The following is a 25,386-nucleotide window of genomic DNA, read 5'->3' as shown; positions in this document are numbered from 1 at the left end:
TGGCTGTACCTTTATAACAATATTATAAAATTGTAATGAGCTTTTAACATGAACTTCAAAGACAAGTAAAGATACTAAAAAGCCCAGCTGGATTACAGACTTCAGTACATTATACCAATGGTTCCCAGAAGGTAGGGTGGGAACACTGTATTGGGACAGCCAGGTGAATAATGTTGTTAGGTTTAGGTTAGGTTGTAATAACACAGTTTTTATGATTTTGTCTCTGTACATGACATCAAGGTGGACTGCAAATAACACAATCAACATGCGACTAAAGTGCAGGCTTTCAGCTTTAATTCAAGGGTTTTAACCAAACTATTTCAGAGCCCTAAAAGTAATTGCACAAACTATTTTCATAAATATAAGAATTGTTTTTATTCCCTTGCTGTCAACAAACATCATGGTTCCTCTCTTGAGATGCTGTACAGTCACCCATAGTTGCTGCTTGTTTGCCGGTCTTGCTGCATTTAGTTTTGTTTAAAGGAACTGAAAAGCAGCTGTGTTGAGTTCAGATCAGGTGACTGAGTTGCCCATTGAACAATATCCCCTTTCTTTGCCCTCAGAAAACATTGGGTTGCTTTTGCAGTATGATTTGGGTCATCATCGATTTGCAGAAAGTATAGATTGCATGTCATATCATTTATCAGCGCTGTGCACCTTGTTGTAAACCTTGACAAACCTGTAGACCCTGACAGTGATACTTTGTCAGATGTTGTGAAGTTGTTTTTCTTCACCATGGAAATACTTCTGTGATCATCCACTTCCTAGACTTCTTCTGTGGTCTTTAAGGCCTTTTGATGTTGCAGGTTGAATTTGGCCACTTTCACTTCCACTTACATCACTTTGGAGTGAAGAGCTACCAAATGCAATTTCAACGCTTGGAATCAATTCCAACTCTTTTATCTGTAGCCACTAATCAGAAGGTCGGTGGTTCGATCCCAGGCTACCTCCTGGCTGCATGCCAAATATCCTTGGGCAAGATACTAACCCCATGTTTGCATACTGGTGCTGGTCAGAGGGCCCGGTGGCGCCAGTGTCCGGCAGCCTCGCCTCTGTCAGTGCGTCCCAGGGCAGCTGTGGCTACAATGTAAATGGTAATGGTAAATGGCCTGCATTTGTATAGCGCTTTTCTAGTCCATAGGACCCCAAAGCGCTTTACACTACATTCAGTCATCCACCCATTCACACACACATTCACACACTGGCGATAGCAAGCTACATTGTAGTCACAGCTGCCCTGGGGCGCACTGACAGAGGCGAGGCTGCCGGACACAGGCGCCACCGGGCCCTCTGACCACCACCAGTATCTGGTAGCTTGCCATTGCCTATGTGTGAATGGGTGAATGACTGAATGTAGTGTAAAGCACTTTGGGGTCCTTAGGGACTGAGTAAAGCGCTTTACAAATGCAGGCCATTTACCATCTGTATAACTGGTTCTGGAATAGGCAATAAGTCTCACCTGGCCATGAAACATCTTATTAGCCAGTTGACTAGTAAAGAAACCATGTCTGTAATTCATAAACAGTTAATGCAAGTTAGATATTTTGAATTAAAGCTGAAAGTCTGCACTTTATTAACATTGTGATTGCTTGAATTAAAATCCACTGGGGTGGTACACCGAGTCAAAATGAAAAGTATTGAGTAAAAGTAAGTTGAATTAAAATATTAGTTTTACTTTGCCAGCATTTAAGAGAAAACTTCATAATGTTAAGTCAGCCTGACATACTCCCAGTAGGACTTAATAACTCCTAAAAGAGACTTCACACACATACTCAAAATTTCCATCTTAGGTGTTTGTCTAAAGCTTGAAAAAAGGAGGACTGTAATTTATTCTTGGTGTTTAGAATTTAGCTCAGCATGTGCATTTTTAGGTTTCAGTTTTAGCAGTAATTTTGGGTTGCTTTTGATCAAACAGACACAGAATGGCCAATTTTCACAGAAAAAATAAAAATTTAAGTACAGCACAGAAACATGCTATATAGCCTCAGACATAAATGTTTCTTTGCAGAGAGTAATTCCAGATGAAGAAGTCAGAGACTCTGTGGACACGCTGGGATATCTGTGCCAAGGTCAACAAAAGAGAAAACAGACTCTTGTTGAGGCTGACATGAATGAAAGGGACAAAAACAAAAAACAACTTTTTGTCTCTCTTGGTTTCCACTTCATACAAATATAGAAAAAAAAAACAAATGAGGTCAGAAAAAAATATATGGATATGAAGCTAAATGCTGCATATTTGTTTTCTGTCATCAAACAGAGGACTACTGTTATAAAAAAAAAACAACCTTTGCCCTAAATTAGTTGTACTAAATATGATTTTGTTTAAATTAGAAGCCTGCAATTTTAGCAAACTAATAAGTACTCAAAACTGGACTGTACTTGGTCCCATCACCTTAATAATTTTTTTAGTCTTTATCAGAACGTTAAAAATCAAATAAACAGTCAAAGTAGTTTTCTTAATCTTTTTTTAATCCCATCACTTTAGTTGGCAACATTTTACTTTTTAAATATTTTTGTCCATGCATCACAGCTCCCATTCATATGTTAAACACTACTATTTATAAGGTGCTCCTCTGTGAATAGTTTACCTGGTAAGTAGTAAATAAATAACTAGAGTTTTTTCTAGTAAGTCTTTCATCTCTAACTGCAGCTGGTAGTCTTTGGTCTACTTGACATTTTCAGTTAATTTATTACATTGGATCAGTTCTCTACCTCCTACAGGTTCTTGTTGGAGTCCCTCAGCAGAACTAGTGCCTCCAGAAGAACACCACAAAAAGGATTATTGCTGCCAGATATAGTCCAAGATGGTGTTGAAGTTTGTCAGACCACATTTGTCACCAATATCAAAGAATGACATAACATCAACATGACTGGCAAAGAAGCCAGTAGGACAAAAACAAGATGGAAAGAAATGAATCAAGTTGATTATATGAATGAGGGGATTTTCTGAGCCTAGGAATGGCTTATACAGAAAACCCTAAACCTCTAAAAGAGCCAGAAGGGGGAAAAAGATGCTTGGACAGATGAAACCAAGATAAAGAATGAGGGAAAGAGAAAAATATAGAAAAGCAGAGAACAACACAAGATCAAGAAGCATATCACATCATCTATCAAACATGGTGGAAGCAATGTTATGGGATGTGTTGATGATGTGACTTCTGATGGATGCATATTCTTCAATGGTTAAGTCAGTCACCTGAATGAGGAAATTCAAAAACCAGGTCAAATTGTGTATGAAAGGAGAAGATAAGGCATAAAACAGAGGGCGTCCACAGCAGTTTCTACAACCAACCATTTACCAGAAGCTTGGTTCCTTGCAGGCCAAGAGAGATGAAAGAATTTCTGAAATCTGTTTGCACCACAACAAAATGCTTGTGTAATTAGTAAACATTCAAATCAGCTGCAGTGTCAGCTAGAAATAGGCCAGCTGACAGATCAAAGTGTAATCAAACTAGGCTACGGCAACGCACATGGCATCCTCTCTGACATGAAGAAAATCCTAAGTGGTTCGGTTTAGCTGCTTTACAAGCTGCCAGATCGTATTCCTGGTACGAGTGGACGTCAGTGGAGAGTAAATTGGATTTGGATTCTCGTCAGTTTCACCCAGGGAGATGATGACAGGGATCATGTAATCTCTGAGAGATCTATGTGTCGTTCATTCAGACCACACAGGCGCACGCACATAGACCCTGCACATCCATTTAATCTGGTTGAGGATTACCCGCTGCAATTAAAGGAATGAAAAAAGGAAGATGGAGGGAGAAAGAGACAGACAGGGCGAGGGATGCATTTTTCTAATTCAGGTTATTGCTATTATTGTATGGTCAAAGCTGCAAACAGGCAGTTGAAACTGAACCATGTTGGTACAGAAGTAAATAGGGAATCAATACTTGTCTTAATGAATCTGACAGATTTTTTTCTTTCATGTGCAGTTTTCCTAAAGCTTGTGTTAATATTCTTCACAACTTCATATTCATCAAAGTCACAAATGCAAATCCTTTAGCACATCAGATGAAGATTAAGGGTTTATTTGACACATTCCTTCATGTGCTTATAATGAGCTTGATGCTGAAACACATCCCATCCCTGATCTGAGGCCAATCCAGCACTATCAGACATGGATTGGCCTCCCCAGAACTTGGACTTAAACATTATCGAAGCAGTGTGGGATCATGTTGACAGAGAACAGAACAAAAGGCAGAAACATCCAGAGAAGAGATTTGAATGTCCTTCAAGAAGCCTGGAGAACAATTCCTGAAGACTACTTAAAGAAATGACAGGAAAGCTGCCTAAAAGAGTTCAGACTGTGTTGAAGAACAAAGGTGGTAACCTAAATATTGACTTTCAAGCTTGTGGAATTGTATAAACTATTAAATACTGTATTTTCACGTGCGCTGGCACATGTTTTAATACATTTCTGCACTAATTTTCCATTTTGTAAGAACTCACACCAAAAATTAGATATTTAATTTGGGGTTGATCACAACCGATGACAGAATGTAAAATATCTAATGTACAAATGATTTGACTCTTTTAAAATGTAACCACTGAACACACCGGCTCACTCCTTGGCGGCCGCTTGTCGGGGCCTGGGGCCTGGGGCTCGCTCGGGCCCCTTTGGAGGTGGGGTGCCCTCGGCCTCTCGGCCTAGGGCTCGGTCACTCAGGCGCAGCTGGGGGCCGGCGGAGCTCACGGGCGCGTCACTGCAACCCCCCCTGGCTTCTGCTCCGCGGCTGCTGAGTGAGCCCTCATCTGGGACTCTCCTCAGCTCTTACTGGAACAGTGGCGCGGCTGCCCCTCTGTTGGTCTTCCATGGTCTCTTGTGTTCTGGGGGCCTCTGGATGTCTGGAGTTTTGATCTCCTCCATACCCGCTTCACACCCTGGAGGACGGGGCTGTGGCCCCCCCACACTCCCTAGCAGATCATTACATGGAGAAACCTTTGGAATGCAAGCATGCTGATCCACACAGGTATGCACACATGGGTATTCACAGACGCGGACTAAAGCTTTCTTGGCTGCTGCCTCAAAGCACACTGTGCGCTGTCTATCTTGCGTGCTGCACAATATCGTTTATTACTTAGTAAATACTGATATCTATGACTAGCTAGTTTATTGTGATGGTGCTTTGTTTTCTCTATTATTATGTTGCTCTTTGTTGTTTGCTGTCTCCTCTGTTTGTTTGTTTGTTTGTTTGTTTGTTTTTTTCTCCATACAGGTGACCCAGGAGTTTTTTTTTTTTTTTTTTGTTTTTTTTTTGTCTCTCTTCCCCCCCCCCTTCTCACCGTCTCTTCTCCCCTTGGGTTTTCTTTCTTTCTCTCCCCCTCTCTCTCTCATTCATTCCCCCTGTCCTATTTATTAAAAAAAAAAAAAAAAAAAAAAAAAAAAATGACAAAGGATGAACTGAAGCTCTGCCATCACGTAATGTCGCATACTGCTGTTTCTGATGTCATTTAAAAAAAAAGAAAAAAAAAAATGTAACCACTGAACAAATAAAATAGAAATTAAAAGCTATGTAAGACTTCTCTTTTCAGCACTGGATGTGACGTTATAGTTTTACATTTCCCAGCACTGTGCACTGTAGTATAGTGGCACAAGGAACTAGTGAGAGAATAAAGGAAGAAAGAGTCACTGTAGGCACTTTCAGCCTGGCTGATCCAAAATCCTGGCAACAGCAACAAAGAGCTACTGTCTGAGCTCACTCTTTCTCACACATTCATGCACACATACTGCAATGTGCAAACCCCAGTGTGGACGCAAGCTAGTTTGCTAACAGACACATACCAAAATGACCACCACATGCAAGTAATGTGCTAGTGATTTTCTTCTCACCACAAGTCTTATGGGTTTTCTGGATGATTCCCTAAAGACTGAAAGACTTCTAAATTCAGGCCTTTTTTGATGACAGTTTGGTTAGGTTTGGGTCAACATGGTAACATGGGTTAAAATAGATCCTTTACATAATCTGAGGACACCTATCTGTCTGAAAGCACTGAACGTCTCTTTGGCAAGCTTTGCCCACGTGCCTGCACTTGCAGCTCTAGCTCAACACTTGTCATCTACAGACAAAAAAATAACACCTGGAGTTCTGACACTGATGCATCCTGCAGGTAAAGTATTATATAACTGTTGCATCATGGCAGTCCTTAGGTCTTTCAGTCTGTGGTGGCAACATCAGTCCAATGGCTCCTGGACTCAACCTTCTATTTTGGTCATGACTGGAATATTTAAATTCCAGTCATTACCAAAGTCATGGTGTACAAATAAAATAAAAAAAATGGTAAATGGCCTGTATTGATATAGCGCTTTACTCAGTCCCTAAGGACCCCAAAGCGCTTTACACATCCAGTCATCCACCCATTCACACACACATTCACACTAATTCAAATCAGTTTTATTTGTACACCACAACAGCAATCACCTTAAGGCTTAAGGGTTTTTTTTAGTACTTGTTTTGGTCACCATGAAATGTGGCTCTCTACGTCACATCAAGAACCATCATCAGGTAAATCTGCCAATATGTGTGAAAACAAACAAATACGAGCCAATCTCTGTTGTTCTTTGTGTTTAGCAAATTTTAAGCTTTTTGAACACCGCAAACAAGCAAATGTCAGCAAGTGATGATTGTTATTGTGAGCACGTAGACATGTAGGCATGCTGACGTAAATATTTAGCTCAAAGCACCGCTATTCCAGCGTTTCACCTTCTGCTGCAGAGGGACTAGCACATTTTTCATTACTTTAGTTTGTGTGTTTTAAGGTCTCCCACAATATCTCTGTGCCACCTCTGTCAAAAACTGCTTTTAAAGGTTTGTTTTAAATGCATTGTAGTTAAACGAAGACAGTACATTAGGAATATAAAGTCAAGACTGAGTATTTAATTTAATATATGTGTTATTACAGAATAGCAACATTGCAAATTGTTCAATTACATTTTTTTCAATTAAATTTTATTTATACAGCTCCAAATCACAACGGCAGTCGCCTCAAGGTGCTTTATATTGTAAGTTAGACCATACAGAGAAAACCCCAACAATCATATGACCCCTTATGAGCTAGGGATTTGGTGACAGTGGGAAGGAAAAATTCCCTTTTAAGTGGAAGAACCCTCCTGCAGAATCAAACCAGGCATTTGTTTAAAAGACACAAATTGTGCTCTGCTTTACTAGACAACCACCCAAAGTGAAGTTTATGCCATTGCTGCCCTAAGTTAACAGTACTGGTAATTAACAAAATGGAGAAGTCCGGTGTTTCGGCTCAAATTTGGGTATAAAAATGTGGATTCACTTTTTTGTTTGACCAAAACAAACAAAAAAAAAAAACCATAGCAGAATTTCAAAAAGTTGCATCCTGACACCATGGTCTGTTTTTCTCAGCTGTGATGTTTCCATCATACACAATTCAATCATAGAGTCAATATGCAGTCTGTTTGGGAGTCAAACTAAGGTCAAAAGATCAGGAGATTGGTTTCAGTGAATGTGTTTAAGAAAGACCATCAAATGCTGTTGCTTAACTGTCTGAGCAAATCTTGTGTTTGTCTCAAGAGACTGTTATCAAAAAATAAACATCCAGGGCGCAGGCCTTCAGCCACCTACCTCTGCTGATTTCAGATATAGCTCTAAGTTGTCATTATGCCTTTCCATAGTTGTAAACATGCACATACTCACTAATTATGGCTGCAGCTACCAAATTAAAATGACATAATTGTTGTCTTAAAACCAAGATTTTGTTTGTGCCAGTTTTGCTATGACAAAGGTTTTGCCCGAAGCAGAAAATGGCTACGCACTGTTGTATGTGTTCAAAGGCATCTCACTTGCAACATATTCGAGACTAAATACATATTAGGTAAAAGATATGTCAAAGTCCTGAACTGGGATGATCACAAAAAGTACAAACTGTGAAAAAGCACATGTTGGAATGCGTAACATAGCACTGAGTCATTGCTATCAGCTTCCTTTCAAAAGTCATGCAGCGTTTGTTTCAGCTGTGTGGCAGTGTTTGTTGAGAAAGCTTTAAAAAAAAAAAAAGGAGATTCTTGTAACTGCCTTCCACAGAAAAACTGCCTTCACTTCCTTGAATGACTCGGTCAGTGGTCACCGTTATGTCTGACATGAAAAGAAAAGTTAGTTTCCTGGTTAGCATGGTGGTATGGAGCTAAACACTGTTATCTCATGGCAGGAAGATTCTGGGGTTGAACCTTCAGGTCAGTTTGTGGTTTTCTGTGTGATGCACATTCTCCCCAGGTATTCTGGTTTTCATCACAAAGACATGCATGTAGGGTTAACTGGTGATTCTAAATTAGCAACAGGTTGCTGGTGTACCCTAATCTCAAATACAGGGAGTGCAGAATTATTAGGCAAATGAGTATTTTGTCCACATCATCCTCTTCATGCATGTTGTCTTACTCCAAGCTGTATAGGCTCGAAAGCCTACTACCAATTAAGCATATTAGGTGATGTGCATCTCTGTAATGAGAAGGGGTGTGGTCTAATGACATCAACACCCTATATCAGGTGGGCATAATTATTAGGCAACGTCCTTTCCTTTGGCAAAATGGGTCAAAAGAAGGACTTGACAGGCTCAGACAAGTCAAAAATAGTGAGATATCTTGCAGAGGGATGCAGCAGTCTCAAAATTGCAAAGCTTCTGAAGCGTGATCATCGAACAATCAAGCGTTTCATTCAAAATAGTCAACAGGGTCGCAAGAAGCGTGTGGAAAAACCAAGGCGCAAAATAACTGCCCATGAACTGAGAAAAGTCAAGCGTGCAGCTGCCAAGATGCCACTTGCCACCAGTTTGGCCATATTTCAGAGCTGCAACATCACTGGAGTGCCCAAAAGCACAAGGTGTGCAATACTCAGACACATGGCCAAGGTAAGAAAGGCTGAAAGACGACCACCACTGAACAAGACACACAAGCTGAAATGTCAAGACTGGGCCAAGAAATATCTCAAGACTGATTTTTCTAAGGTTTTATGGACTGATGAAATGAGAGTGAGTCTTGATGGGCCAGATGGATGGGCCCGTGGCTGGATTGGTAAAGGGCAGAGAGCTCCAGTCCGACTCAGACGCCAGCAAGGTGGAGGTGGAGTACTGGTTTGGGCTGGTATCATCAAAGATGAGCTTGTGGGGCCTTTTCGGGTTGAGGATGGAGTCAAGCTCAACTCCCAGTCCTACTGCCAGTTTCTGGAAGACACCTTCTTCAAGCAGTGGTACAGGAAGAAGTCTGCATCCTTCAAGAAAAACATGATGTTCATGCAGGACAATGCTCCATCACACGTGTCCAAGTACTCCACAGCGTGGCTGGCAAGAAAGGGTATAAAAGAAGAAAAACTAATGACATGGCCTCCTTGTTCACCTGATCTGAACCCCATTGAGAACCTGTGGTCCATCATCAAATGTGAGATTTACAAGGAGGGAAAACAGTACACCTCTCTGAACAGTGTCTGGGAGGCTGTGGTTGCTGCTGTCGGCAATGTTGATGGTGAACAGATCAAAACACTGACAGAATCCATGGATGGCAGGCTTTTGAGTGTCCTTGCAAAGAAAGGTGGCTATATTGGTCACTGATTTGTTTTTGTTTTGTTTTTGAATGTCAGAAATGTATATTTGTGAATGTGGAGATGTTATATTGGTTTCACTGGTAAAAATAAACAATTGAAATGGGTATATATTTGTTTTTGTTAAGTTGCCTAATAATTCTGCACTCCCTGTATGTATTTCAGTTTCTTCTATTTTCTTGAAATTTGTTACAATCACTGCACCCACACACAGCGATGTTTTTCCTGTTATTCTTGAGGTTGATGGAAATATTCTTTTCTACAATGTAATAAGCAGTGGGCATGAAACTGGCAGACCTGTAGTGCATGAGTTAATAATGAGTAAATCCCCTCTAATCTAGGTGGTGGATTAGGGCTGATTACCCCTAAAGTGAAATGCTCAGTTTTCCAAACAATGGATTTAACCATATATTCCTGGAACGTTTTTCACTGGAAATCTAGAGTGAATTTATTTATTTATTTATTGGTCTTTAATCAAAGTTAAGGCAAAAAAAAAAAAAGGTTACTGAGCCTGTATAGAAACTTGCAATAGAAAAGACATTTAAATGAAAGAGAAACACATTGAATGTTTGAACTGAGACATTTTCTTATTTCATGAGAAGTATTGTTTCATCTAAAAACGTGATGGCAGCAACACATCTCAATATGTTGGTAGAAGGACAAAGTAGAGGGACGTAAACCGAAACAGCTGGAGGAACACTTTTATCTAATTTGGTTAATTAGCAAAAGGCCAATAACATGATTGGCAGAGTTTTTTAGAAGTAAGGAATAAAGAAAAATGGGTGGAGGATCATAACCAGAAATGTCACCATCTTCTCCGTGGCAAAGGTTAGTTTAAAATGAACACAGGCAAAGTAGAAAACTTCTGTGGTCAAAAAATTAAAATGAGTAAATCTGTCATCAGTTATCAAAAGTCTGAATTGGTGCTGGTATGAGACAGCTTTATAGCCATTTTCCACAAGTACCTACTCAGCTCAACTCAACTCGGTTTGGGTCGTTTTCTGTTACAATCGAGTACCACCTAATGTGCGTAGGGTTGTTATAGCAACGTGGCAAAAAGTCCCAAGATGTCATATATAAGTGACACGAACACCATAACGATGGAGGACGTCAAGGCGATGGTATACCTGCTGCTTGGTCTTTGGCTTTTTATCAGACTCGGGGAACACAGTGTTGTCTTTTGTGTGGCCATTTTCCTGGTTTCTAGGTTTCAAAAATGGCGGTTTTGATTTTTAAAGAGGATGACTCACCGAGTGATGCCACTGACTAGCGAATCGATGGCATGCAGTATGTTGACGTCACATTTTTGGATTGCCTCAGATTGCTTGGAACCCCGGCCGGGGTTTTATGGTTTTTCACCTAACAGAATAACCTAAAAACCAAGTTGAGCCGTGCCAAGCCACCCAAGTAGGTTCTAGTGGAAAAGGGCTATTAATGTCTATGGAATTGTCAGATTGCACATCTGGAAAGTCACCCTCTGCGATGATGGTATATCCAGGTTTTAGAGCAACGCATGTTTCCATTCAAAGTCTTTTTCAGGGAAGGGCTTGCACATTTCAGCAAGACAATGCTAAATTGAATCCTGCATCTATTACAACAGCATGACTTGATAGTAGAAAGTGCAGGCTGATTCACCACTAACTGAACTCATTCATGAAATGAAAAATACAAGAAAGTAGATCCAGGACTGTTAAGCAGCTAGAATAACATATCAAAGTGGCAAGCATGGTCCGGTCCTAACTTTTTTGGAGATTGCTCCCATAAAATTCAAAATGACCTTTTTTCTTTTCTTAAAATGACACGTTTTCTATGTTCTGATGTGAATAAAAATGTGGGTTCACAACATTTTTTAAAATCATTAAATTCAGTTTTTATTTGTATTTTACACAGCCTCACAACCTTTCTGGAATCGGCCTTATACACTTAAAAGTCTCTCACCTTCTCATTAACCTCTCCTTCACCACAGTGGACAAAGAAAGGCAACTTGCTGGGAGAAGCTAAGAGCAGAGGAAAATGTCAGGGGAGGGACACGATAACGTCGGAAAGGAGGAGCCGAACAGACAAGAGAGGAGGAGACTTGTCACATGATGGTACTGGAATGTCATCTTGTCCTTGGAAAGGACACAGGCATATCACAACAAAGGATTTCCTTGTCTTCATTTCCCCACTTTTTCTGTCTTGAGTTCACTCTCCTTCAAGCTCTTATCTGTCTTCCATTTTCTTAGTCTCTCCTATCCAGCTTCTATTCACCTTTTGTACAATACCATCTCAGTTCCTGACACTGCACACGAGAAGGACACACACTCAAGATGCCCTTTGTACTCTAGAGTTTTCTTTTTTTTCACTCTCCTGCTAGTTATTTCTTAGTAGGAGTTCATTCACACATGCGTGCACACACACACACACACACACACACACACACACACACACACACACACACACACACGTGCATACACCTGTAACTTCCCCCACATCACCCATTCCTCTTCATTATCATAATCACTTTACCCCCCCCCCCCCCCCCCCCTCTCTCTCTCTCTCGCTCTCTCTCACACACACACACACACGCACAGAATTCCTATGCTGACTCCTCCCCTCTGTAAAGACTTTCCCCTGGGGCCCTCACAACCTTCCCTCATGGAAAACTACCAGGGTACACCACACACACACACACACACACACACACACACACACACACACACACACACACACACACAACGAGACCTGTGTTAACAGTGGTCCGCAGAGTAACGGGAATAGAAAGAAGAATAGAGAGAGAGGGTGATGAGCGAGGGGGATGGGGGACGGAGGGCCCGTGACTGATAAAATTTGATGAAAACAAACGTAAATCTGTCCAGCTCTTCCAGTCACCCACACGTGACAACATGAATATTTATACAAGCGCCGTGAAATGCTTACCGATAGCTAAATGGTCACTGAGAAAGAGAAACTGAGCACGCCCACTCCAATCCAAAGCAACACCACCTCCCACTGGACTAATCCCCCACTGACCTAACTACAGCCGGATGGTACTTTGCTACGGTATATTATTCACAGGACTTCCATCTATTTAAATCTTAATGTAGCAAACTGCAGGTCAAGGGCAGATGAATTTTAGGTTAAAGTAGGTTTATTTTAGGTTAAGATTCTGTTTTTTCAGTTACAGACATTGATTACCTTTGCAGAACATAAAATGAAATGATTATTATCACCTTACCAGACTAATGTATGGCATACAAGAGGCCAGTTTTCACCCTCATTTAACATGTGTGTTAATCCTAAAACCTGTAGCAATGATAAAATGAATCAATGGCAAAATCATCAGGTGAAATGAAGCATTAAAACACTTAAAGGGCACGTAGAGTCCGGATGTTCTCACTACGGTCATCTCAGGGACATAGCACAGAAGCCCCACCCACTTGATGTTCAAACCCAGCCAATCAAAGGAAAGTTGGCTTCCATGGCAAGGTGCCTTTAAAAGAAGGTTAAAAACCTTGTTCCGCCACAGAGGATCAAGTGAGGCCTTGTAAAACACAAGTCAAGATAATTTTGAACAGTGATGGATGCAAAGCTACTCTAGTGGATCTCCCCGCAAACAAAATAGAGCTGGAAATGAGCATAATAGGTACTGTTTAAAATAATTTACATTTTCTTGTGAAAAGTGACCTTTCGCGTGAGTCAGCATGACCAAGTATTATTTTCACTAAACATTTATACTGTTATACAGTTCTGCAGCACTATATGCATATATATACATATAAATGCACATCCCTAAACAGATAGTATCCTACAAAAACCTTCGTTTTTGCCAAGAACTCCTGGAGATAATTGCTGTTGCAAGTTTTACTTCGTGCACAGATTGGCCGGAGGTTCATGGAAAACATGCAGCACAGAAGAGTCAGAGCCAAGAATCAAGCACCTGCTTCCTCCTCGATTACTGCTCACTGCAGTCAACCTGAACAATATTTCAGTGTTTGCAGTTCTTTTGTGTTTTGCAGAAAGGTAATCTGATAATTTCTCAACCACTATAAACCGCATTCATTTGAATGTGATGGCTTTGTTAGATTTCATGTTCAAGTTCAATTCAAATAATTTTTTTTAATATAGTGTGAAATCACAACAGCAGTCGCCTTGTGGTTTGCTTATATTATTTGAGATCATTTGTTCTTTTATATCAGGGGTGTCAGATTTTCTTTTTCTTACAGTGAGTCCACGGGGGGGGGGGGGGGGGGGGGGGGGGGGAAAGGACATTTTCTGTGAATTAATGAAAACTTTATAGTTTAAAATTACATGACAGTAGGAGTAATGGACTACCAGAACCTAATTTTAAAATGGTAAATGGCCTGTATTTGTATAGCGCTTTACTTAGTCCCTATGAACCCCAAAGTGCTTTACACTACATTCACACACTGGTGATGGCAAGCTACATTGTAGCCACAGCCACCAACTTAAGATCAAAGTCAGCTTCGCTCAGGACATCCCTGTCAACATTTTAAAAAATCCATTGTGACCTGTATTTGTTTCAAGCTTTAAAAATATACAGTATAAAATATCTATCTATCTATCTATCTATCTATCTATCTATCTATCTATCTATCTATCTATCTATCTATCTATCTATCTATCTATCTATCTATCTATCTATCTATCTATCTATCTATCTATCTATCTATCTATCTATCTATCTATCTATCTATCTATCTCTATATATACACACACATTTAAAAAGCATTTTATAAAAGAAATGTTTCTTTTTAGTAACGTTAAACGTGTTTAACAGTATATTTAGATTTAATACTTTTGATGCTGCAGGTTTAAAGCCTTGATCGTGTCACATAGTGTTGTTTTATTCTAGGGCGTAACATCCAAATGTGAGGACATGCGGTGCTTCGAGTTCAGCTCTGAAGCTTACAGTTTTTCTCAGTCGCTTTGGTGCGTTTCTCAGAACACCATTAACATTTGCACAGCAGTTAGTGCATTTCCCAAAACAATTAGTGCAAACTGCAAAACCTAGTGGATAGCCTGCAAAAGCACGTCACATGCACAGAATTGATTATCCATACCTCAAAAGCAAGTATCCATGTCAATGAAACTGTCAGTGCCATCAAAATGAAAAGTCTTGACACCATCTTTATGAACAAGATAGTCAAATGGCATTGTCATGTTTCCACTATGACAGTTTATAATTTCAGTGTTTCCCATTGCAAAAACAATTGGTGACACCTGAAAATGCTGACGACAGCACTATGGCCTACCTGTACAGCCATCTGAAATGTGCAGTAAAGTCACTGTAGATGTTATGGGAGTCTTGGGAGTAACTGAGACACTGAATACATACGTTTCACATTTCCATTGTGTAGAAGTGTTTGTAATCCTACAGAATTGTGCAAAAGAAAAATATGCTACAGTCACTTGTTCACTGTAGAATACATGTAAACATAAAATCACCAATTTGGTAGAGCCTCCTCATGAGTGACAGCTATAATTCACCTGAGATCAATTGTTCAATTTCGGAGACATTTCCAGGAAAAATGATACAGAAAGGTATAGGATTTGCTTGACAGATGGCCAATATTTGGCATGTGATAACTAGTTCAACAATTTTGTGTGTGATGACTTAAGCAATGGATGTATGACTATTAGTTTTATTGGGAATGACTATTCAGCATCCATAGGTATGATTACTTTTGACTGACATGACATAAGCAAATGGAAATGTCAGAAAGCAGCAGGGAAATGTATGGAAGCAACTGATTCATGTCCAAAATCATTTGCAGTTTGTTCAGAGAGAGGAGAAATTGCTACTATGATGTGCACAAATGACTGAGTGTTGTGGAGGTTGAACTAATAGTTATGAGAATTTCAATTCTGATCTGAGAAACGCACCAAAGCGACTGAGAAAAACTGTAACATGAGGATTAGATGGACAGTTTTCACTGTTCAAAATATAAACACCACATTGTCCCGCCCCACCTGTCACTTCCTTCAGCTTCAAAATTATGTAATGTACAATGAGTCACACATACACATACGCACACACACACACACACACACACACACACACACACACACACACACACACACACACACACACACACACACACACACACACACCACACATACACGTATCTCTCTCTGTTTTTCTTCTCTATAAAAAAACGTATAATCTTCAAATTACCTTACAATAATGATCAGTACTTAAATGGTTAAAATTCCACAATATCCACACTGGAAGTTTTAAAAAATCTGTATAAAAAACACAAAACAAAGACAAAGCAAAGAAAAACAAAGTAAGTGAGATATGAATGTGAGAAATACTTAAAACAAATTTAAAGTAAATCGGGGGAATTAATAAAAGCGAAATGTTAAAGTTTGTGGGGTTAATTTTGGCAGCAAAAGAAAAAATACTAAAACAGAGTGCATGACCAGCAAGCAAGATTAATACACACACACACACACACACACACACACACACACACACACACACACACACACACACACACACACACACACACACACACACACACACACACACACACACAGAGATATCCTCATCTCCACCTTCACATGCCTGTTCTGATAAACCACCAATCGAACTGGTCTGCAAAACTTTTGCAAAAATACTACTTAAAAAAAAAAAGCACAGTCTGATCTTGCATGTAAAGACATTCTGACATAGGCCAGTGTTGCCTAGCAACAAGGTCTCATGCATAATAGTTGAGGTGTACTGTCCGTAACTCTAGCATGGTTGTGCGAGTGAGATAAAGGGAAACAAAATAAAAATTCTGACTTTGTGAAGACAGCAGGAGGTGTGCAGTGTTGACATGGTGAGCTGCATCAAAAAGCTTTAAATAAGAGACTGAAACAGTGTATCTGAACACAGAGTGGTTAAATCCAAGTTTGAGCTGGCATTTGCTGACCAGAAGTTTCTGTTCTTACAGCTCAGCTTCAGCACAGTAAACTTGAGGAATATCCTGACCTGACAGTACAGCAATTTTAGCAAGTAAGATGACAATTACCTCTGAGGTCGGTTTGCCCCAGAAGTGTTCACAGTTCAGGTTTTTACTCACTGTGAACTTTAGATGTAAAAGATAAGGCATACTGCTTCTGTAGCTACAGTTATGGGAAAAAGAAGGTTTCCATGGGACCCCCATGTTCACTGTTTAGTCCATCCCATGATTTAGTAGCTTGTAGAGCCACTTTTAGCAGCAGTAATGTGAATTCACTGTTTTCTGTATGTCTTTATCAGTCGCTCATATCATTGCAGAGGAATTCATTGAGGTTTGCAGTAATTTTTTATGCACAGCTCTCTTAAGGTTGAACACCACAGCATTTCACTAAGGCTGAGGTCTGGATTTTGATTGGTTCATTACAACACCTTGATTCTTTTCTTTTTCAGTCATTCTGCTATAGATTTGCTGCTGTGCCTTAGCTGTTAGGCTCACATTTGACTCTAGAATACTTTGGTATACAGAGGAGCTCGTGGTGACTCAAGGTGCTAAGGTCCCCTGGCTTTAAACAAGGCCTAATCATCATTCCTCCTCCACTGTGTTGGTATGTTATATTTGGGTTTCGCCATACATGGTGCTGTGCATTATGGCCAAACATTTCCACTTTAGTCTCATCTGTTCAAAGGACATTGTTTCCAAAGTCTTGTGGTTTGCTCAGATGCAGCTTTGCAAATTTAAGCTTTGCTGCCATTTCTTTCTTAGAGCAGGAGGCTTTCTCCAATTCTTCCAAACAACCCATATTTATTCAGTCTTTTTCTAATTATACTGTTAAGCGCTTTAACATGCTAACTGAGGCCTGTAGAGTCTCAGATGTAGCTCTTGCATCTTTTGCAGTTTCTCTAAGAATTGCACAGTCTGATCATGGCCACCAAGTTTTCCACTTGTAAACAGTCTTTCTCGCTATAGATTGATAGTCTTTGGCCTTATAGCCAAACCCTTCCTAGATAGGCAGAAGCAATTGCTTTTCTAAGATCACAGATGATGTCTTTTCACCTTGGAATTGTGTTAAACTTCTGCTTTTATAGCGGTGCTCACACTTGCTCACATTACAGAGATGTATATATACTTTTTGCACATACGTTTAGTTCTGGAAAGAAAAACCAAACCAAGAATCCTTCAACCGCATGAAATGTTGAGGATCAAACTTGTCCCCCATTCACAAAAACTGCACATGTGGAAAATCTGAAGAGTTACGGGTTTGCTGTACCTAGTTAGGCTTGCTAACACTAGAATTACTGAGCCTTTTTATTCCTGGTGCAAGTCCCTACTACTAGATTTATTAAACCTGCGCAAATTTGCGTAAATCCCCTGAACCTACCGGTAAGACCTCCTAGAATAACTGACTTTTTTATTTTCTGGTGGAAGTCCCCTGCTGAAATTTTCACAGGTCATCAGCTCGATTCTCCTCCTGTTTTTGTTGTGCAAACCACCCATTATCTTTGAGGCCTGGAACATTTGCATTTGTTCACTCAGAGTAGCTCAGATCCAAGGCAAGAGAAAAATCTGTGTTACAACCCTACAATGGAGCTGAAGGCCTCTAAGCAGGGTGCTAGGAGGTGTTAGGTTCAGGGAATTTACGCAAATTTGCGCAGGGTTAGTAAATGTAGTAGTACGGACTTACAGCAGGAAAAAAGGCTCAGTAATTCTACTAGCACCCTGCTGAGATTTTCACAGGCCTTCAGCTCTATTGTTCTCCTGCTTTTGTTGTGCAAAACACCCTCCCCCAACCAGGAGAGATTTGTATATGTGTAGGAGTGGCATTACTTGACTACAGCACGGTGCTGTGCATTAAAGCAGACCGGCCAGGAGGGAGAATCATTTCTTCTACGCATTTCTGAGAACGCACATCAGGATGGCCTCCGTATAACTGCCACGCAGGAAGAACCTCTCCGCGCAACAGGCTTGGGCCTTGCTTCAGGAAATGGACGAAGCAGATTCTGATGGAGGAGAGGTTTCATTTGTCCAGCAGGCCACTGATACCTCCTCAGAAGAATCTGAAAAGGAGACGGAACAAGAACCCAACATGCCTCCACGGAAGAGGCCCCGTGGTACTGGGAAGCCCTGTCTGAGCCACACGGCAAAAGACGGCAATTTGTGGGTAGAGGAGAACAATGGAATACCCAGTGCAGGAGCAAATCGCTCGTGCTTCACTGCACAAGCTGGACCCACAGAGTCTGCTAAGGTTTGTCATTGTCATATTACATATGATATTTATATAAACCCATTTAGAGTGAGGTTCATGTAAATTTACCATTCTCTATTTGTTTATCTTCCGACAGCGTAAAATTACAAGTGTGCTCCAAAGCTTCCTTTGCCTGTTAGACGTGGGAATGCTGCACACCATCAGAGAGTGTACGGTACATCAAGCCCACAGAACAGAGCCGGACTGGAATTTGTCAGTTCATGAACTGATGGCATTCATTTCAATCCTGTTTGTAAGAGCAATCATGTGTCCCGTTGGTGCCATTGTGGATTGCTGGTCAGAAAGATTTCTGGTGCCAGTAATCAAAGAGACAATGCCCCGAGATAGATTCATTTCAATTATGCAACACCTTCGATTTGATGACAAGGACACGCGGGCAGAACGGGTGAAAACAGACAAATTTGCGGCGATCTCTGACATCTGGACACGCTTCAACGAGAACTGTGCTAAGAGTTTCACTCCAGGAGAACACATGACCATAGATGAACAGCTGTTCCCTACCAAGGTTCGTTGTCCATTCACACAGTATAACGCAACAAAGCCAGACAAATTTGGGATCAAGTTCTGGATGGCCACAGACTTGGACACCAAATATGTCTGCAGTGCATCTCCTTACTTGGGAAAGGACCCCAGTCGTCAGAAGGGACAGAGGCTGGCAGAGAACATGGTCATGAAACTGATGGAGCCGTTTTTGGATGATGGGAGAAACGTCACAACGGACAATTTCTTTACTTCACTGTCACTGTCGCACAGACTGCTGCAGCACAAAACAACGTTACTGGGCACGGTGAATAAAGTCCGGCGTGAACTTCCTCAACTTGCGCGGATGTATTCCATAAGAGCAGCAACACGCAGGTGGCCAGTAGCAGTTTTCTACAATATGCTGGACCTGGCGGCGGGGAATGCCTACATTTTGTACAAGGCATGTACAGGGTGGACAGGCAAAAGAAGATTGTTTCTGAGTCTTCTAGCTCAGGAACTTCGTTGCCGATTCATGCAGCACAAGGAAATATTAGCACAGGCTGCTGAAGCTGCTGCAGCTACTGTGCCAGTGTCTGGAAAGACAACGCAGTGCCAGGTGCAAGAGAGCTGCAACAGGAATCGCAGCAGGTTTACCTGTGCAACATGTCAGAAATTCACCTGTGCCAAATGCAGGGATGATGAACACTGGGTCTGCAAACGCTGTAAAGTTTGAAACACTTTGAAATAAAACAGACTTGTGTACCCATATATTGTGAATGTGTGTCTTTTGTATCGATATGGCAGGAATTTCTGATGGTTGTAACACAGAGGTTTGGCTTGGCTTGGATCTGAGCAACTCTGAGTGAGCAAATGCAAATGTGCCAGGCCTCAAGGATAATGGGTGGTTTGCACAACAAAAGCTGGAGGAGAAACGAGCTGACGACCTGTGAAACTCTCAGCAGGGGTGATTAACACCTCAGGACTTGCACCAGAAAATAAAAAAGCCAGTAATTCTAGTAGGTGTTGGGTTTAGGGAAGTTACGCAAATTTGCGCAGGTTTAGTAAATCTAGTGTTGCTAAGCTATAACTGGACAATCACTATACATCAGAGGTGTTTTAGAAATCAACTTGTTTTCAGTGTTTTTTTGTGATTTTTTTTTTTTTACAAATGTAATAACGAAAAAATATACAGACTGTAAGACATGAGATGGACTCGCATACTGAAGCTGATGTTTCTCCCTTCATTTACGTCTGGTAAATAAGCGCAAGAAGGGGAGGATTTGTGCTCAAGGGTCCCTCTGAGGCTGATCTTAACAAGGGGAGAGCAGATGGATTTCTTGGACACACGCATACACACAGGAATTAAAATGGATTGACAACGTGAGCCTCAAGGGAACAATATGGACTTGGATGCAAAGTAAAATTATTTCAGATTTCAGTTTCTGCTGCAACTGAATTTCAGATTTCCACTTCACTTACTGCTCTGCTGGATCATTTCACAGGCCACACGTAAGAAACAGCATGGGCATGAATTTGAATTAGGACAGAGAACAAAAAAGCAGAATGCACATAATGCATGCACACACTGAGGAACGTGGATTTCTCTCTGGGCCCCCGGGGACTGGTCTTAGCCTCTTAATGATGTTAGAGCCAGAGAGCTGGATTTACTGTGGTGGGGAGGGCCGAGGAAGGACAGCCCACTACAACCAGACACACACACATACACACACTTCTGGTTATTCCACTTATCATTCTATCAATCATGCACATATTCATGCACAAATTAGCATTTGGAGAGGAGCATGACACTGTACCACACTCCCAAAGGACGAGAGATTCCTGTTGGGGAACAGGTACGCACTCACCATGTGAGTAATGACACGGCAAGATGACAGGTGTAAATATGAAGCTAGACAATAGAGTCAGTACAATGAGTTTTCACAGCAACTTTAAAGCAGTTTGAGTGTATCTGGGATTAGGGACATGATGGTGAGATTACAAAAGAACAAAATGTCACCAGCATCTGTCATCACACTGTTTAACTTTCTGTTCACTTTGTTTCTATTCCATCTACCAATGTGTGGATTTAAGGAAGTTAATCTATTACTAACTTATATAGTAAAGTTAATAAATCATTAACTCTGATTAAATAATCATCTGCTGTGCTTTAATCTTCTTTTATGTACCATGTGGTCAAACTTTTCGGCACAATCATGGGATTCATCTGAAGATTGAAACACATAGATCGATCCATTTGCTTGTGTGGTTATCGGAGTCATTCGCTAACATTGTATTTCTCTCACTTAATAACAGTGACTGTAACTGCTACCCACCCTTTTCTTCATTTCTGCCGCACTCTCGTTTCCCTGCTTCCTTGTAAAGATTTTTTTTCCTTTCCTTCCAGGTTGAAAGCTTTATTGGTTATTTTTGTTTTCTGAGCTCATTATTCTCAGGAAGGAAGTTGTGGGTCCTGCGGCCCATTGTGTGGAATTTCACCTTACACCTTTTTGTTTCTTTGTTGCCAGGCCTCCCCACCTTTAGTTTAAATATACTAACGTTAATTGGTAACTGAAACTCAGGTGTGGTATCCTCTGTGTATTTTGTGATCACTGAGATAAGCTGAGCCTTGATGATTTTTTTCCTTTTATATACCTTTATAGGTATATAATCCTTTTATATATATACCTTTTCAGCTACTCATTATCAACCAGTCACATTGGTGTGACACTGCTGTGACATTTAGCTAGGTCAAGACAACCTCCTGAAGTTTAGAATGGGAAGAAAGGTGATTTAAGTGACTTTGAACTTGGTATGGTTGTTGGTGTTGTTGGAGGGGCTGGTTTGAGAATTCAAACTTCTGGATCTGCTGGGATTTTCCCTCCCTCTAGAGCAGTGGTTCCCAAAGTGTGTGTGTGTGTGTGTTGGGGGGAGGGGGGGGGGGGGTTGATGGCAGGAGAGAGGGGCCAAACATCTGATAAGAATCTAGCAGTAACTGAGTAACTGAAACACCCACTTTTTACAACCAAGGATGCAAAAGAGCATCTCTGAATGCAGAACACATCCTGCCTTGAAGCAGATGGGCTATAAAACGAAACACCACAGACTACATTCCACACAGGCTCACCAAAACTGGAAAAAACAGACCGTAAAAATGATGCCTGGTCTGCTGCAGTTTTCAAGATGAAAAATTCTGCACCAACTGTGATGCTGTTATGTCAACATGGATCAAAGTCTCTGAGGAAGTTTTCCAGCACCTTGTTGAATCTGTGCCATGAAGATTTAAAGCAGCTCTGACAGTAGCGGTAGGAAAGTGTAGATATTAGAGTGGCTGATGAGAGTACGTCAATGTATTTTATCAGCCTCGAATATGAAAAAGAAGCTTATACATGTGACTGCAGTACTGTTCTAGAAAAAGGCAAATTTGTTGTGAGCTCATTCAGTCGATCAGGGCAGGATTTGCAGAAATTTTCAACCCTTTTTTATTATTACTGGCTCTTTGAGTTTAATGAGGAATAGATCCGTGTCACGCATTAATCCATACCGCATCAGAGTATCAGTTAAATATGATGAAAAAGTGAACTTGTTTTGAAATTATGTATTGATTTTTCCCTCCCTACTGTCTCTGCAGCCCTCCTCCCATCTGTCTGTCTGCCTGTCACTCTATCGCGTGCTCTTGTGAATGAAGCACTCACACACACACACACACGCACACAGCACAGCATGTTGCAGGGTGTGGGCAGCTGACATTTCACTGCAAGCAATCTGCCAGTCAGAGTTGGATGTGCTCGCGTGATCGCACACTAATACACCAAATCATACACACACGAACATGCCAAATCTTCAGTGAATGAATGATGGATTTTTTTGCCCAGTTTACTTGATCATACACATGTGTGTGCTTGATTCATGTTACGTAACACTTCATTCCCTGCTCTGACTTTCTGCCATTTAGTTATCCATGTGTGCAATGAATCACCAGGCTGCTTCACTTTAACGAGCACGTGCAAGGGGTTACGTAACAATCTACTGTAATCTCATGTAAACATATAAAAAAGGCCGCCTCATTCATATATTAATAATAACCTGAGAAAAATAATGGCAAAAATAGAGACAGCTGACAACTAAATAAATTCAAGTAGAAAAATACTGACTTATGCGTCATCAGGTATGAATAAAGTATCAAATGTTAAGTACTAGTGCAGAAGGTTTATAGATGCACAGAGGAGGGTTTAGGGATCTGTTTATAGTGTATGATGAGATTTAAATTATGTAAAATGTAAGATTAAGGCATGCAAACATCATGCGAGATATTAAAAAGATTATTATGACTATTTTGTCTATTTATTTTATGTGATTTCTTTTGTTCTTTTCTCCAATTATTTTTGTGAATTTTATCCCCAGTGTTGAACAACTTTTTTGCTTTTTTATTTCACAGTCAAACACCAAACACAGAGCTGCACTTATATAATACCGGACTAGCAGGGAATTTTGTTGTAGGCTATATGTAAAAACAGATTAACGTATACAGTTCTTTTGTTAGTATTCAGTGCAGCTAAATGCTACATGAAAAAATAAACTACTGTTTACTGAGCTATGCTGCACTTGTCAAAAATAATGAAGTCAGAGTTTAACATAAAATAAACACAAAGATAGAATGAAGCTTTTAATAGAAAGTAATTCGAATGGAAAAAGAGAGGAGAGTAGATGCAAATGTTACGTGTCTATTTTTGCACATGGTTAATGAAATGCATTCCAGTTTCATTAAAGACTGAAAGCATATTTCTATCTATAAATTGTTAATTGTTGAGTCTGTTTTGCAATGGCAATTTTTATTAAATGTAAACTCAATGTGCTTCACACTGAAGAAAAAAACATAAAAACCTGTGCAGGTTTATAAATACATTTCTGAATAAATAAAGCATCAGATTAGATTGCATGAAAATAAATGTTAAAATTTGTAAAAATATTCTTTTTAAGAAAATATTATTGTAATTTTAGAGAAAGAAAAAACAGCATTACAGTGCTAACATGGCTAAATTCAACAGCACAATAATTGCATAACAATGTCCCCTGATGAAGCACAACATCAGAAATCCAAACCAGAGATCACGTTACTGCATCTACCCAGCGAAACAACTGCTCTTTTAAAATGCTAACCGCTTAGCCCCTGCTATACGCCGCTTTCAAGTCACATAGCAAATACTCAGAGGGAGTACGCATGAATGAGCTTAAACTAGAGCACGAACTAATCCTGTATACTTATCATTACTGTAAAACTTAAAAGAAGGATTTTGTGCCTGTCATTATTTAATCTACTTCTTTTGGAACTGTGGGCTTAAGATATTTAATGTAGCTTAGCAAAGGTTCAATCAGGAAGAGTACTTCATTCAGCCTCCCTTATGACTTCATTCATCACTGTGTCACAGCCACACCTCTCTCTCCATTCATAGTTTCAAATGTAAGAAAACATTTTCAGGTTCATTTCATCGAATCAAACAAAGGGAAAGCCAGTTTAAAGTAAACCATGACAGGCAATAATTATTCTGCCTTTGCATTTAGATCTAAGGTTTCTCTGAGAACATGAAGTACATTAAACTCCCTGAATGACTCGTGCAGTGGAGATAAGTATGCAGGAGGCTCATCACCAACAGCTGCTGTTTATAATTTTTAAGAGGGGGTGAGATCAGAGGACAAGATGTCCTCACACATGCTATAATTAGCTTTGTGGGTGTGTTTCTTCCTCGCAGTGACAAAATTTAGGTGTGCATTTACAATTCGGAAATTGTCATAATTACACGAAGAAAACAGGATGTTTGTGAAAGTCTAAAAAGAGCGAAAGCTGCTGCTGGAGGAGAAAATCACCGACATGTGCTGTTTTTCGACCAGGAAGGCTTGAACTAATTTGGGGCTGTGACCGTGTTGGTGTGTGTGTGTCTGCACATGACAGGTGTAGAGGTTACCATGGCAATCAGACAGCAAGACTGACGAAAAATGTTTATGGAAGTAGTGTGATGGCAGCGGAAAACTATCACCAGTTCCTATCTGCTATCTCACACACGCTGTGGAAACATGGAAACGGTGGATGATACTTTATTTCTTGTCAGTGCATTTTTTTCTGCTGAATCGACACTTTCAGTTAGATTGCATCAGTTTA

At 40.4% G+C, this 25,386-nt stretch overlaps 2 protein-coding genes across 2 annotated transcripts in view; one reads left to right on the top strand and one right to left on the bottom strand.

Moving 5' to 3' along the window:
* The window catches only part of LOC113016076 (sodium/potassium-transporting ATPase subunit alpha-1-like), a 62,676-nt gene that overhangs the window by 22,806 nt on the left and 14,484 nt on the right, over positions 1-25,386 (bottom strand). The gene's annotated exons all lie outside the window — the stretch shown is intronic.
* LOC113016538 (uncharacterized) lies at positions 18,330-20,000 on the top strand. Its single transcript, XM_026159438.2, has 2 exons — positions 18,330-18,749; positions 18,847-20,000. Exons 1-2 carry the CDS (start codon positions 18,489-18,491, stop codon positions 19,963-19,965), a joined length of 1,380 nt encoding a protein of 459 aa, XP_026015223.2. The 5' UTR covers positions 18,330-18,488; the 3' UTR covers positions 19,966-20,000.

Source organism: Astatotilapia calliptera, chromosome 23 (assembly GCF_964374335.1).
Source record: "Astatotilapia calliptera chromosome 23, fAstCal68.1, whole genome shotgun sequence".
Lineage (NCBI taxonomy): Eukaryota > Metazoa > Chordata > Actinopteri > Cichliformes > Cichlidae > Astatotilapia > Astatotilapia calliptera.
The sequence above is the reverse complement of the archived record's forward strand: the minus strand, read 5'-3'. Positions and strand labels throughout refer to the sequence as shown.